This window comes from Triplophysa rosa, linkage group LG11 (genome assembly GCF_024868665.1).
Source record: "Triplophysa rosa linkage group LG11, Trosa_1v2, whole genome shotgun sequence".
Lineage (NCBI taxonomy): Eukaryota > Metazoa > Chordata > Actinopteri > Cypriniformes > Nemacheilidae > Triplophysa > Triplophysa rosa.
This window is the reverse complement of record NC_079900.1, coordinates 8719974-8734891: the sequence shown is the minus strand read 5'-3', so window position 1 is coordinate 8734891 and position 14918 is coordinate 8719974. Positions and strand designations below refer to the sequence as shown.

The following is a 14918-nucleotide window of genomic DNA, read 5'->3' as shown; positions in this document are numbered from 1 at the left end:
TGAAAATACGCCCCTGAACGCTTTTATGTGATGGATTGGGCAATTGACCTGTCTATCAATTTACGCACATGAAACGCGCAGCATATCGACCAATCACGGCTTTTGTTTTTGAGTTGTAGTAGGCGTGCTTAAGAGCAGAGAAAAACAGGAAGGGATGCAGTTCTCAGTGGTTCTCCTGCTACTCTTCTGTTCTAGGCTCTTTGGATACCGTGGAGTTTTTCAAAGTCAAAAGGAAACCTCCTAAACAGGTATAGTACTTATAAAATCTTTTTTTCAACGACATAAATAGCTAATATACATTACTGAGCTCTTTTTAAAACTTAACTCGTGCACGGAGCGGTAAGTAAACCGTTTAGCTAGCAAGTTAGCGGACCAATTTTCCTCAATGACAGTTCTGATGGCATTGCTCGTTAGGTAACCGTTGTTACATTGACTGTATTGTGAGCTGTCAGGCTCTTTGTGTTGCATCAGTTTTTGCTTGTAGGCATTCTACATTTAGGTTATGTGCTGACAAGCTTCAAGTATATACCATCAAGCAGTCAGCTGCTGACACACATTGACATGTAACAGATAGGTTTAGATTGTACGATATATTCCTATGGTTTAGCCATCCAATGGCATCTACAATTGTGAATATGGCCTTGGATCAGATCGTCAGAGTACTTTGAGCTTCATATTTTATCACCACCTGTCATTCAGTCAAAATCATATTCTTTCCTCGCAAACCCACAGCTTCATACATCCTTTATCCTTTAGTCTGAACTAGATCAAATGTGTACGTTTGGAAGCAAATGTAATAACACTCTCAAAAGTATTAAATAAAGGCATTGACAGCTGCAGCTGTTCATGATAAAGCAGCTGAGGCTAGCAGCATTGCCCCACCATCTCTCATTTCATAAAGACATTATTACAATGTTTTTCATGGGATGAATCGAGATTAAAGTTGTTTTTCACCGACAACAAAGCAAAGCGCTGTCAACATAGGATACAGGTAACATCATCAAATATATAAACAGCAGAGGACCTCAAAACATCTAAATGTGCATATTTGCTGCAAATGTTAACAACAAAAAAAACTATAAAGCGATCAAACTTTATAGATCAAGTATGTACCGCTGGTTTTGCACATAATTGTTAAATTAGATAGGCTTTGTGACATTCTGACACAGTAAAGAGATCTGAAGACACACCCTTTTTAGAGTAAACGTAGTTGCAATAAGCCATTGAAACAATTATTTATGAAGGGGGTGAGATGGGCGATTCGAGAACGATTCAGAACTGCTGATTGGCACTGTTATAATTGGGATGAAGAATCATGTGATTTGTTTTCAACCCACATACCCTTCTGTATACAGTACGTGATCTGTATCTGGTCTGCTCATTGTTGAGATGATTAAATCAAGGTGCACTTTATGCATATTTTGGGTAAACGTTGGGACTGTGGTGTCACCGAGCAAAATTGAACATTTTTAACGATAAATCAGCATCTACTCTAGTTATGGTGACGTAGGTCGAGTAAGCAAAGTCCAAGCAGAGAATAGTGGCCGTCTGCATACGTTTGTTTTGACTGAAACGCATTAAAAACCCGCGCTCGTGTTGGTAGTACAGCCGCGTTGTGATCGTGCAGTTTTTGTAATAAACAAAAACGTACATGATAGTTGTTTATGGTTGTGATAAAAGTAGTGAGTTTGTGAGTCAGAGTTGCTGTGGCTACGAGAGCTCCCAGTTGCGCTGCGCGGAGTTGAACCCCAGTAGGAGCAGCAGCCAGGAGAGAACGACTTTGCCTGACCTCGTTTGCGCTTTGAATATGTTGAAAATCGTCAGGTTTTGGCTTTCAAAACCTTCGAACTCATGGTGAAGAGAAAGAAGACACCGTCCGCTTTCGAAGAGCTAGAAAATGGGTAAGAAAGCTTGAGAAACGAGCACTTTAATTAGAGGTCGAATGCGCGAAAGATGTTCGTTGTCGTCTGTCGTTTCTGCAGGGCGCTAAAGTGAAGGCGCTCGCGTTTGAATCTCAAGGTAAATAAAGGACGGTTCGCAACTCGAGCCAGGCAAAACTAAACAATAGGGCGGCTGGGATTATTGTGGAATTTGCGGTTTCGATCAAAATCGTAAATGAACAAAGAGGTGTTTTTCGATGCGATTTGTCGGGACGGTGCGAGGGGATTTGAAACAAACAGCGGCGGCCATGTTGAGTTGAGGAGAACGTCGTCTTTCCAAGTTGATCATTGTTTTGTGTCACGGCAAATGTTTACAAATATGCTTCGTTTGTGTTTTGCCAGGATGACAGTGGGCCAAGGGGGCGGTTCGGGTGTCGAGGGGCCGAGCAAACCGGACCGAAAGCTCGAAGGGGGCGAGGATGGAGAGAGCGTAGATCAGGCGAGCGAGGAGACGAGTACAAAGAGAGTAGCAGAGGAAACACTTAATCCATCAAGCACGTCCAGCTCCGGTTCGGCTCCGACACTTTCTACCGAAACATCAAGCCCGCCCGGAGCCCAGGTGAACCCGATAGCTCTCTCCTCATCCACACCGGCCCCGAACAACCAGGACCAGCATCATTTTCTCCGATCCAGCGTGCGACCTCCGAGCAAGCGGTTACGAAAAGATGCCGCGTCCTCGGCGCTGAACGGTAACGGCGGTGCAAAAGCGAAAGGTAAATGGCCATCTGGACGTGTCCACTGCTCACCTGTAGCACAGGACTTTTTGCATCCATTCTGTATACGTCTTATTTACTTTTGAATGCATTTTAAGCCATTTTACGAGTGATGTGTGAGTTTATGAATTGCTTGTTTTTTGACAACGGAGTGAAGCTGTAGTGCAGCTTGTGAGTGAAAGTGATTTGACAAGTTGGTCACATTGTAAAGGTCAACACTGGGATGCTTTGCTTGCACTATAATCATATTTATTCAATTTAATAGCATCACTACGTTATTTTGAATAAGAAAGCTTACATTTGTTTTTGTTTCATGTAAGTTTAGCTGTCATTCTGACAGGAGTTGATGCAACGGCATATTTATATCGAGTAAATCATGTCATGAGTTTGAATAATCTGATTTTATACAGTGTTTGTAAATTTCATGTTTATTTGCAGATTGCATTTTAGGACAATAGGTCTGAATGCTGGAGTGTGTTTGGGATGCTCATTGCATCTGGTTGTGTGTAATTGAGAGGGGGAGAGTGAGTTGCTTCTGTTTCCCAACATGTTCTTTTTGGATCAGTGCACTTGGCAGCAGGTCTGGACACCCTCCGAGATACTCCACACATACTTCCTGACATGCAGATACTGTCGTGCCAACTTGCACCCAAATAAAATTGAAATTGAAAATAGGTTCAATTTCAAAATAGATTAAAAATAGATTCCGGATCTTGAGTCTCATTTAGTTTTTTTAATGAGGTGTGGGGGTTGACTGCTTTTCATTTGACCAACTCTCTGCCTAATTATGAATATTAATATATTGTTATAAACAATATATTCTGTTGTTTAAACAATATAAACCATATATAAAAAAATATAAATATGTCTAAAAATAAAAAAGTTTTTCTGGTTATATCTAAATCTGTTATATTCAAAAAGCTTAACAAAGCAAATATTATGAATAGGAATGTAGTATTTGGTTGCACAGCCATCATGGAAATGAAGCTATTAATAAACACATTTCAGCACTTGTTATTGACACCAGATCATATTTTGTGTATGAGTAACAGTTGTTTTGCGTTTGTTTTCTTGAAAGTTTGAACCTGACATTTGTTTGATGTAGATATGCCTGTTTGGTGAAAGTCACATCACACAATACCAACCGTAGTACTGGTCAGAAATAGAGGTGTCGCAGTAAACTCGGATTGACAATAATCGTGATATTGATAACACGATGATTGATATTCTGTTAATATTACAGATTTAATGTAGTAAATAATTCAGTGCCTGTATCTGGTTTACACTCCAACATTGTAGGTGACCTTTTTACTTTAAAAGCCACAGTGGTTACAAACTGTCTTTCTCTCTGCATCCTTACATAACTAAAAATACACAACATTAAAGATGTTTTTGACTGGTATATTTTTAGTTTTATTATTTTATTTATAATTAATAATTATTTAATGTAATAATGACATTTTATGTAGTTGTCCTGATGTTTGCTTTTTTGAATTACAGAATGTGTTGGAAACGACACACTAACCCCCTTTCTTTTTCTCTCCTTAACAGGTGCAGAAGCAGGTCCCTCTGTGTGTGTGACAGTTGCTGCAGGTTCAGCTGGAAGCTCTGGAGGAGGCGGGGCATCCAGATCTGCCCCAAAGGGCCAGGGCCCTGCAGAGAAGGAAGATGGGGGAAGTCAGAAGCGAGTGCGCAGACAGTGGGAGTCCTGGAGTACTGAGGACAAGAACAGTTTCTTTGAAGGACTTTACGAGGTGATTTTTCAACATTAAAGGATTTGGCCAACAAAAGCGTAACTTGCTAAAAGTTCTTTGCAATTGTAGGATTTTTCCATGGCTTTCTCACCTGATTAGTCTGTTACTATCAAATGTGGAAACAATTCTTAGAATAGCTGGACCTAATCTATTATAATGCATTTCATCTTACTGTTCTAACAGGGCTTTTTATTTAGTTTAGTCTTCTGTTTATAAAGATTGGTTTAAAACCTCTGATATTGAAGCTGAAGTTGAAGTTCAGCATCACTAACAATATGATTGGGTTTGTATTTTATTTGAATTTTGATCAGATTTTTTTCTGTCTTTCCCTCCTTCTTTCACAGCATGGGAAAGATTTTGAGGCCATTCAGAACAATGTTGCTCTTAAATATAAAAAGAAAGGGAAACCTGCCAGTATGGTGAAGAACAAGGAGCAGGTACGCCATTTCTACTACAGGACCTGGCACAAGATCTCTAAACACATCGATTTCAACAATGGTGAGATTGACAGTAAGACAAAGATGTACCTAGCATCACTTTTACATTTACCCATTTAGCAGACACTTTTATCCAAACCAACTGAATTTACATTGAGTGTGTCACCTGGATCTCAGAAATTGAATCTACTCTTCCACACTGCCTGGTTTCTCAGTCAAAACATTATCAAATCATGTGTCTGCCCACACCATGCACATTTGCATGCATGTAAATGATTAGTTACCATATCCTTATCGCAATTTAAATCTTGATATTTAGCACATTTAAAATGCAGCACATCGTCCTCCATTATGTGTGTCATATTTTGGTTTTTAGTCATTGCCAAGTGCACAGGAAAAGATTCTTTTAATTTTTCAATAATTTATAAAACTCTTCATTTCATCCTCTTCTTTCTTAGTTTATTCCCGTGTTCTAAAGAAGTCCTCACAAGAGCTCTATGGCCTCATCTGCTACGCTGAACTTAGAAAGAAGGTCGGAGGCTGTAAGTATATCAGATAAATTTGTTCCTTCATCAAGGGGGACATTTTAAATGGTTGCATATGGGAACATTGCGAACTTGACATTCCATCTTGTCTTCTGTTCCAGTGATGGATGACAAAAATGTGGCCAAACTAAATGAACTTATTCAGCAGGGGTAAGTGTGTCTTTATGTTTTGAGAGTGAGCAAATGAAAATGTATTGCACAGTGGTGCATTAGGTCATGTCTAATGGGAAAGTGTATGTCACATCTTTATACGCTGTGATCAAACCATGATACTAGTTTAATTTTGTGTGTGTCGTTTTAGGGCCACCACCGTGCGTTCCAAAGGCAGAAACCTCAGGATCAAAGCTCCCATGTGCCGTGCTCTGAAGAAACTCTGTGACCCAGATGGTGTGTTTGTGCGATATGGAGTCCAATATATATAGTGTTAAAGCATTGACTTCAGTGAAGCGATAGAGTAAGGGTGAGACCAGACATGACACAGTGGAGCGCTATGGGCATTTAGGTGGGTGAGCGTGATCCATGGTGCTGCTCTCCATAGTGTAGGTGGGGTGGTCCTTCACTGTTTCCATGGTTTCAGGACTGATTGGACAATGCAAATTTAGGACACCAACAGATTGTATGTGATGTATTTCGGTGTTCTAGATTCTCTTACAATCTTCCGTCTTTTCAGGTGTGAGCGATGAAGAAGATCAGAAGCCTGTGCGTTTACCCTTGAAGGTTGCTGTGGAGCTTCAGCCAAGAAGCAACCACTCCTGGGCTCGGGTCCAGAGTCTAGCCCATAATCCTCGGCTCAGGTGAGCTTCACTAATGCACACGTGTTGCCCCACAGATCTTTTAAGACGTTTTAGAGGTGAAACTAATTAATACATTTTGATAAAAAAATTAACATATTCGTTTTCATATTGAGCAAGATTCATCAGTGCATTAGACTAGTAAATGAGATCCATTTATTTTCATTTGAATAATGTAATTTGTGGGCTGTTGTGTAATATATCTGGTAATGATCGCTTATTGGTGTGTTTGTAGGATGGTGGTTGAGCTCCACCGGAAGGTCTCCAGTCTCATCGAGTTCCTGAAGCAAAAGTGGGCTATGCAGGATGAACGAATTGTATCCTTGAATTCACATCTCGGCATGCACAGTCATAACTTTAATTTCATTCCTTGTTCCTCCTCATCTGTTTTAAGGGATACATTTATGGTGCATTTTATGACAGTTCAAAAGATTTCTATGAAAAGCTCTCCTTGCAAGTAAGCCTCCAAACCCTTAGACGCCGTTTATACCAGTGCGTTTTCCTTTAAAAACGCAAAACTCTTGCTACGGTTACGCCTGGCATTTACACTACTCTGGAGTTTTCGTACTTTTGGAAATGCTGCAGACCCCGTTTTAGTTTGAAAACTCCGGGGTTGTGTTTCTGTGTAAACTGACAAAACACAGCCTTTAGAATACGCAGGCGTAGTTGCCCACATTCGCTTACTGATTGGGTGTCTGTGTCATTGCGTTTGCTTCCCTGATTCGTTAAGCCCCTGTCATATGAGCCATTACGCTACCTGAAGACGACAATGACCAACCTCGCAAAGATCATGTAAACAACAGGCTTGTTTGACTTCAAGCTGCGCTGCGCTGCGAACACGGATCGACACGGGGACATTACAGCAACGCAAGAGACAAACGAGAGCAATATGCTTTTAAATGGCTCACTCAGTACTGCAATGTCATCTGTCGATCGGTCTGCGTGGCGCCGGATGAAATCGAACAAGCCTAATAGCTGGATCTATTCACACGAAGACGTCCTTGCTTTTCCTTGGCATCATGTTCATTTTGTACTGGCCGGTCTGTGACTAGTAACCAACTGTCATCAACAACGAACTTGTATGTATGCGCTAGGGGTGTCCTCGACTAAGGATTTACATAGTCAAATCAGAATTGTCACGTCGTGCCTATAGTCGAATCGTGGGGACGACACCAGGTGGTTAAACAAGGGTGCAGCGATAAGTGCAGCGCAACATTGATGCACCAAAAAACAAACATTAATTTACAGAATTTGTTTAGAACAGAATATACCTTTGTAATAAATACAAATAAAAAACGAAATAAGCCAGATTCAAGTCGCAATGTGCAAAATAAATGTGTTTTAGGTAAAATATCTGAAATGCAGGGGAACATAATTCAAAACACAAGCCACAAATAGTAAAATGAATTGACATTTTCCTTAAGCATAACGTAACAATGCTGTGCCATACAATACAAATAGAACTACAAAAAACTACTTGATAATAATGAATTATTTTTTACAAACGGGAATACAGCACGTTCATTACCAATGAACTACCAATAAAGTTACCGCATGTAAAGGAGGAATGCAATAAAGCATCTTACCATTTAAACAGTCAAAAAGTCCCTTTCACTTTTTTGCAGCGCAAAGTTCAGTCTAAGTAACGAACTACGTACATTTACAGACAAAGTGTTAATTCATATTTATATGCCCACACATTCGGTAAGTGACAAATGTTTGGAAACGGTGCACACATTAATTTGAAAATCATCTGCGCGTGCTTGAGGAACGTGTTGCTTCTCTATACCGGTCTCACAGCACAGAAGACGCGGAGAGACGCGATCCTGCGCTGGGTAGCCAGACCTCGCTCATATGTGCCGGGGGTTTTCTGAAGGGTCATGTGACATGCATTTTCAGTAATGTGTAGAAGCAGATTTTTTCTAAAACGCATGTAGAAACGGCAGTATAAACGAGGATCGTTTTGGTTTTAAAACGCCGTTTTCGTACGAAAACGGGCTAATGTAAACACCACTTTAGTATCCAAACCCTAGTTTTGTGTGTCTCTATCTGTTCTGCAGTTGTAATTGGCCTTAACTTAATATGTGTAGCGAAAGAGCCTGGCGGAACGAGAAGCTCTAGAGGGCCTGGCCCGGTCTAACGAGTCGGAAGACCTGTTTCTATTTCCCGCAGAGAACTGTACAGTAACTACTTTACCAGGTGTGGCTCGCGTTGTACACTCAAAGGCCTCGTGCACTGTGTACTGGCAGGAGAGTGGGCGTGGCCGCACGGGTATTAGGGATTTACCTGCTGCTCACATTCTTGGAATTCAGCCTGCTAGAGGGAAATCAGGCAAATCTGGACCAATGGGAGGAGACCCTAAAAGAGGCGACGGGCATTCTGTTGATACTTCAGATGGCGGCACTTCAGCTCCAGGGTTGGAGAACAGTGTAAACCCACCCCTTAACACTAACTCTTCCTTTGTTACTCCGGTTAGTCCAACCCTCACTTCATCACTTCCTATAGGACAGGAGGAAAGTGGGACGGGGACTGCGGAGCAAGAGACTCTGTTAGGTCAGCCTCAGACTGATCCTAGTGGGCAGGACAAAGAGACTCAGGGAGAACTTCCTTCTGTAGAGAGCAGGACTGAGGAACCTGGAACAGTGGTTACATCAGATAAAGGCCCGCCGCAAATGGAACCCGCAGGGCGTGGTGAGGAAGTGGGTGGGACTGGACGATCTCCTCAGCAAATCAGAGAAGAAGGATGGACCTCACAAGGCTCTGAGAATGTGACACTGGCAGAACTCTACCTCATGCTGGGCAAGCCGGGAAAACTACAGTTGGAGTATGAATGGCAGCCTAAGCCCCACCCCTCAGCCCCACCCACCGCTCAAAATGTGTTTCGGTGTCTCTTGAGACTTGTGTCATCAGAGGTCAACCCCAAACCAGTGAGTCCTCTTATTACGATTTTTATGCATTTTTCATCTTTAAACTTTTTTGCACGAAAAATAGAATTAAACTTGTGTGACTGTTTTGTCCTGATTATTTGGTCTTGCATAGTCTTATTATAACTTTATTATTCTGTTCCAGACTCCAGAAGTGTGTTCAGTGGGAACATCACCATTAAAGTCAGGGCAAGAGGAATCGTCTGTTACTCCTCCAGGCAGAACTTCAGCCGGGGCAGCCCGTAGTCCCAGCTGTGGTCGACCGCAACACGCAGCACGCTCTAAAATACTTTTGAATAATGCAGGTAAATCCCACTACAGTGTGTCATTTCTGCCTAACTGGTTGTGCAAAAATGACCATAAACAGGATTCCCCAAAACATTTGCAAAAAACCATGCCAGTGATGGAGTCAGTTTTGCTATATTTGACTGGTCAGTAACGGTCTCTGTATATTCAACTGATTCAATAGACGAAAGTAGTTTAATGTTAAAAATGTGTGTAATGAATAACAACCCAAAACTGTAAAATGTTTTGTTCCAACATCAACAGACCAACAGCAGATAACAGCTGGAGGTGTTACTACCCTGAGGGTCAATACCGTCTGTTCTTGAATGAAACTCATTAGCGTACCGATTCAATATTGCAATATTTCACTACTCTCTATTAGTTTAACCCCCGAGGAAGTAGCTAGCTGAAATTTCAAAAAGATATGTTCTCCACAGGTGGGAGAATCCTGCCACGTTCTCTGCTGGCCTCCGGCGGTGACAGCGAGGGGTTCGCTGTCCCGACAACTCTGCCTCCCAACAGCTCCCGCCAGTTACGGATGTTCTCTCCTAATAAGGAGGCGGAGCTAGCCTTTCGCCAGCAACTGAACTCCATCAGTCTAAGTTGTGTAAGTGTTTTTTTTTAGAAGAAATAAGGGAAGCTTTTAATCTTAAATGATAATATAGTCAGCAAATGGTCAGTTGGACAAATTATACACATTCAGTCCTGTAGGAGCTCTTTACCTAAAGCTCATAGATAATTTGGATCAATAATGTTTGAATGAATTCACTGCACTTCAGAGGGTTTCTTCGGGCATTGTTCTGAGATGTATTAAAAGTTGTGTAAGATAAGATCAGGTGTCTCATTAAAGCAAGAAGCTGTTGAAACAATTTTAGGTTTTGTGTCAAAAAGTGAATCATTGTTATAATGGCCATTTAAATAAACATTCGTGATAATGTTAAACAGTGTCTTGCATTATATCCATTAAAATAATGGTACTTAAACCTTACCTATGGGGATGTGGGGGGTAAGAAAAAAAGACAAACAAAAATAATTCCAAAAATATAAATCACAATGTTTTGTTTTCATGTACAGGTTTTTTTCTCTAATTGTGCTGTATTTTGTCTTTAGTCAGATATGTTTTCAAAGCATAGGAAAATAGGGAGGGGCCGTCCACTGAGGAAACCTCTTGTGGTTCAGGTGAGTGCCAATAAAAAGACATGCAGCATCTCTCATGAACTACAGACTTGTGTAGAAAGTGCATAGTTTTATCTTTATCTGTGTGTTACTGGCAAATGATAACAGATGCCTATATTTTTCCCACAGAGGACGCTGCTGCCACGAACAGCTGGAGACACTTCACCACACGTGTGCTCCTTCTCCATTCTCTCGAATTCATCTGCTACAGGTAGTTTGTAAGCCATTAGCATCATCAGATGAAATTGCAAAAGTAATGACAGGTTTCGAAAAAGTGTCCTCAAACACTTTCCCTATCTCTCATTAAAATGCATATCAGTCAATGATTAACTTGTAGTTGTCTCTGTCTTTACACTTCAAGACTCATCACATCACTGTCAGTTTTTCTTCCATCAATCTGAATTTTTGCACACATTTTTTTTAATCAGGTACGGGTTCCTTTCGTCCAATTCAAACTCGTCTCGCCCCATCAAACCGCCAGCTTCCTTCAAAATCTTCGTCCACTGCTGCTAGTCCTGCTTCCACTAGTCAGCTATCCAGTAAGTTCACAACCAAACTGTAAAAGGAATTTATACACTTCATTTTAAATTCAGGAAAACATTTATTTCTTTTAAATGTTTCAGGTGCAATTGACATGGCAGCAAAATCGGCAGGCATTATCCCAGGCAGCCCCTGTCGAGATGTGGAGGCCCCGAGCATTGACAAGACCCTTGTGCATGCTGAAGAAGCCATAAACTCCACACCTGCTGCACCTGAACAAGAGCCTGATCTACTCGATCAGGAGCCTTCTGAGGTGAGACAAAAAACGAAAAATTGCCTTGCTAAAGCATCTGTCAAACAATCTTTATTCTGGCCTGTTTGCTTCTGTTCTGAATTTAACTTTTTTTGTGTTCAGGAATCGCTTCAGAATGGTGTCTCTCCACCCTCTCCAGGGGGTGGAGACTCTCTTTTAGCCCCTCCTAGTGTTGCTTCCTTATTGGATATATCTCTGCCGGGCCCTCCAGAAGAGTCTCTCCCTTCTGGAGAGGCACAAACTCACATCAGTGACTCTATTATCGAGCTCGCCATCAACTCCCATTATGGTAAGTCCTAGATAGCTGTAGATGTTAGTGGTGGGGGAGAATTTATTTCACCATTCCATTTCTCTTTTTCAGATTGTTTTAGATTGAGCCATTAAAATCCATCATTGGAAATGTATCTTAACTATTGATAAAATTAGTACATTTAAAAACATAATCAGGACAGATTCAGTGTATTCCAAGTGCCATGTACCACGCAATACCTTTGAGGTCCAATGTGTAATTTTTTGGAGGATTTATTGACAGAAATGCAATATAATATACATCACTTCACGTCTTCAGTGGTGTATAAAGACATTTACATTATGAAGCGTTATGTTTTTTATTACCTTAGAATGAGCTATTTCTATCTACATACACCGTGGGCCCCCTTGCATGGAATCCGCCATGTTGTTTCTACAGTAGCCCTAAACGGACAAACTGCTTTACAGAGTGCGTTTCATAAATACGACATCTCCTTCGGCAAAGAAGCGAAAACGTAACGACATCTTAGCCCTATGTCAGCCATCGTAGTGCTTCGAAAGGGTGGGGCGAGTGGTGGAGTGATCTGTTGGTTACAGCTAGAAGCCGCTAAATACATACACTGGACCTTTAAATAGGACATATTTGGATTTATAAATATATGTGGAAGCCTTCATGCAAGTTTTTAGCGAACAAGAGAAATGTCCTCTGTATTTCCCAAAGTTTCTTTTTCTGTCTGTCTCATTCAAGTACTTGTAAATTACTTTCTCAGGTGATGGATCCTTGCTTTCACCTCCTAAGCTTAATGGTAGTGATAGATCTAAGCTCCTCCCCTCTCCATGTGACAGCTGGATGCCGTCTCCCACACATGACCCTCAGTGGTACCCCAGTGACTCTACTGATTCAAGTCTCGGCTGCCTGCTCTGTACGTAGAACAATACATTCATGATGATTCATTTTGTCAATCACCCAAATATTTTTAGTTGCTGTATAGAATTAGTTTTTTTTATAATTTGTGCCAAAGACAAACTCGGCATCAATACAACTCTTTAGGCAGAGTCTTCCCGTACGCTTACAGAGTACAATCAGTGTAAACGTTATTGACAAGTGCATCTCTGGTTTTTCCTGATTGCAGCTAGTCTGGCATCTCCTGATAAGGCCAGAAGAACAACCCTCCCCCCATCCAGCAGCACAGCCTTACTTGGACCCAGTCTGCTGGACGGCAACTCCCATGACTGTTTTCAATCCCGTGGCCTGCCTGATGTTGCCGAGGTGAGAAGCCTTTTCATCACTGCCTCTCAAACAGGAAGTCCCAGCTGCTGTCTGGTGGCTTAATGTTGTTTGATATGGGGCATTATCAACGGATGCTTTTGGAAATAAACAGGAAGTGAGGGTAGAGCAGTTGTCTCATTTAGGTTGACAGGTGCCATGAAGATTTGTAGATGTCATTGAAGGTCTGACTGTTTTCATGTTACAGGTGGATACTCAGCTGGCCTGTATGATGAGTGAGAGCAGCGTCGACTACATCGCCCGCTTCAATGACCTCGCGCAGGAGCTCTCCGTCACAGAAACGACCCTCGCATCTCCAGTGGACTGATTTAGTGGGTGGGGTCAGCCACTGCCCCGCCTCTTCTGATAAAGCTGCAGTTATCAATCACAAAGCGTGGATTGGACAGAAGAATGTTAACAGACAGTTTGGAATCAGTTTCAGCTGTTGGAAGTGCAATAGATCGTTGGGATCCACAATAGCATTTGGGTTTTGTGGATTTGTGTGTGAGAGAATGTGTTGTTTATATATGTGTGTTTTGTAGTTCTGTGGCTGTTGTCTTAAGAGCCGCTCCCAGGAAATTTAAAAACTGAAGCAAACTCCAGTTTACAATGCAACCTCATGTACAGAGAACATAAGACCTGCCATATCTGAACAAATTACTTGTCCGTTTTTGTCTGTTAACTTGTCTCACTTTTGTGTGCGTGCATGTGCATGCATCTGTAAGTGGAGCCAAGGATTGTATATGTTGTGTCTTTGTGACTCCTTTCCTGTTGTACGTCATACATGTCTTCATAGCTTGGTGCAAAACCTTCAAAAGCCATAGAAATGCATTTGTGTACGTCTGTGCACACCCTCCGTGTAAACCTGTCTGGTTTTTAAAATCTGCACTACGAAAAGGGACCGATAACAAGGGCTTTTTTGTGAGGTGAATACAGGAGCTAAAAATATCTGACACACTAAGGTTATCCATTACACAAATGCAGTATAGTTGCATCAAATGCAAGATCAAACATCTCTAGAAAAGTAGTTTTTTTCCCTCCAACACTAGGTCTTGTTTCCTACTTAATGATATTGATCCAGTAAGGGGGTAATTTTTGAACAGGGTTCACTCATATGTGTTTTGCTTTTCTCTTTTTGTACGTGAGTGTGTGTGTGTGTGCATATAAATGTGAGTGTTTGCACAGATGTAAATAGACAATAACAAACCCCAGTATTTACTGCTTTTGTAACATAATGTAAATTATTATCAGTTGGTTTATTTATTGATAACTCGCAGAGGATGTGTTCTTTGTTTCATTTAACATGTCTCATGCAGGCCTATAGGAGCTCCTCTTAACTGTTTTAAAGATTTATGTGTTGTTGAAATAAGTTTTCAACCCCAATGTGTATAAAATATAGCTAACGCTAACTCCCGTGTGTTTGTGTTTTAACTCAAAAACCTGCCAAAACCACAAAAGGACCCATATTTTTTTGTCCTAGTAGTAAAAATAGTTAAATAGAATAGACACAAATATATACAAAAATGTATTTGAAATACTGTATGTTCTATTGCACAAAATTATGAATATAACCAGTTTCTAAAGTGTTCATGTGAATTATGTGGACAATTTTCTATGAATATTAATAATATAAAGCAATGTAATATTAACACTTTGTTTTCTAAATTTTGCTGTCACACCATGGGACACACATACGATTTTTTCGTAAACTACCCATATATAGATTTGATTGATTTTTATTTTAATTACCCTGTACCACATCAGTTTGTTGTTTTACGTGAGATTTATAGGCGTGTTCGACTTAACGAGGCGTACGCAGACTTATAGGCTCATGACATCAAGGTACCGCGAGAGCAGTGCGAAAGCCTAGCTGCTCGGTCTTGCAGCACAACAAATCCCACGTGAACCATTGCTTCCGCGTTCAATGTTCACTCGCATGGGTGCTCTGTTTCCGGTGAGTAATGTGTGTGGTTAACCCTACTGTATTATTTTGTACATTATATATATATATATATATATAACCATATAGACTATAATATAACCT

General features: G+C 40.9%; 2 protein-coding genes across 5 annotated transcripts in view; both read left to right on the top strand.

The window, feature by feature from the left end:
- Positions 1-137: 137 nt before the first annotated feature.
- Positions 138-14283, top strand: cramp1 (cramped chromatin regulator homolog 1). 3 transcript variants are annotated; one of them, XM_057346759.1, is made up of 20 exons: positions 138-248; positions 2283-2653; positions 4205-4407; positions 4752-4905; positions 5303-5386; positions 5491-5539; positions 5691-5776; positions 6060-6183; positions 6416-6497; positions 8271-9107; positions 9250-9409; positions 9827-9996; positions 10500-10568; positions 10695-10776; positions 10994-11104; positions 11189-11358; positions 11461-11647; positions 12378-12530; positions 12741-12877; positions 13083-14283. In XM_057346759.1, exons 2-20 carry the CDS (start codon positions 2284-2286, stop codon positions 13200-13202), a joined length of 3348 nt encoding a protein of 1115 aa, XP_057202742.1. In that variant the 5' UTR covers positions 138-248; position 2283; the 3' UTR covers positions 13203-14283. The 3 variants fall into 3 exon arrangements, with proteins under 3 accessions (XP_057202742.1, XP_057202741.1, XP_057202740.1); XM_057346758.1 differs by lacking the exon at positions 138-248 and adding an exon at positions 1641-1901; XM_057346757.1 differs by lacking the exon at positions 138-248 and adding an exon at positions 1994-2195.
- A 457-nt stretch (positions 14284-14740) lies between these two features.
- Positions 14741-14918, top strand: part of dhrs7b (dehydrogenase/reductase (SDR family) member 7B) — a 4946-nt gene continuing 4768 nt past the window's right edge. The window contains exon 1 of one of the 2 annotated variants that reach the window (XM_057346840.1): positions 14741-14828. The gene's annotated coding sequence lies outside the window, so the exon portion shown is untranslated. The remainder of the gene's footprint in view (positions 14829-14918) is intronic. The other variant, XM_057346839.1, reaches the window with a different exon arrangement.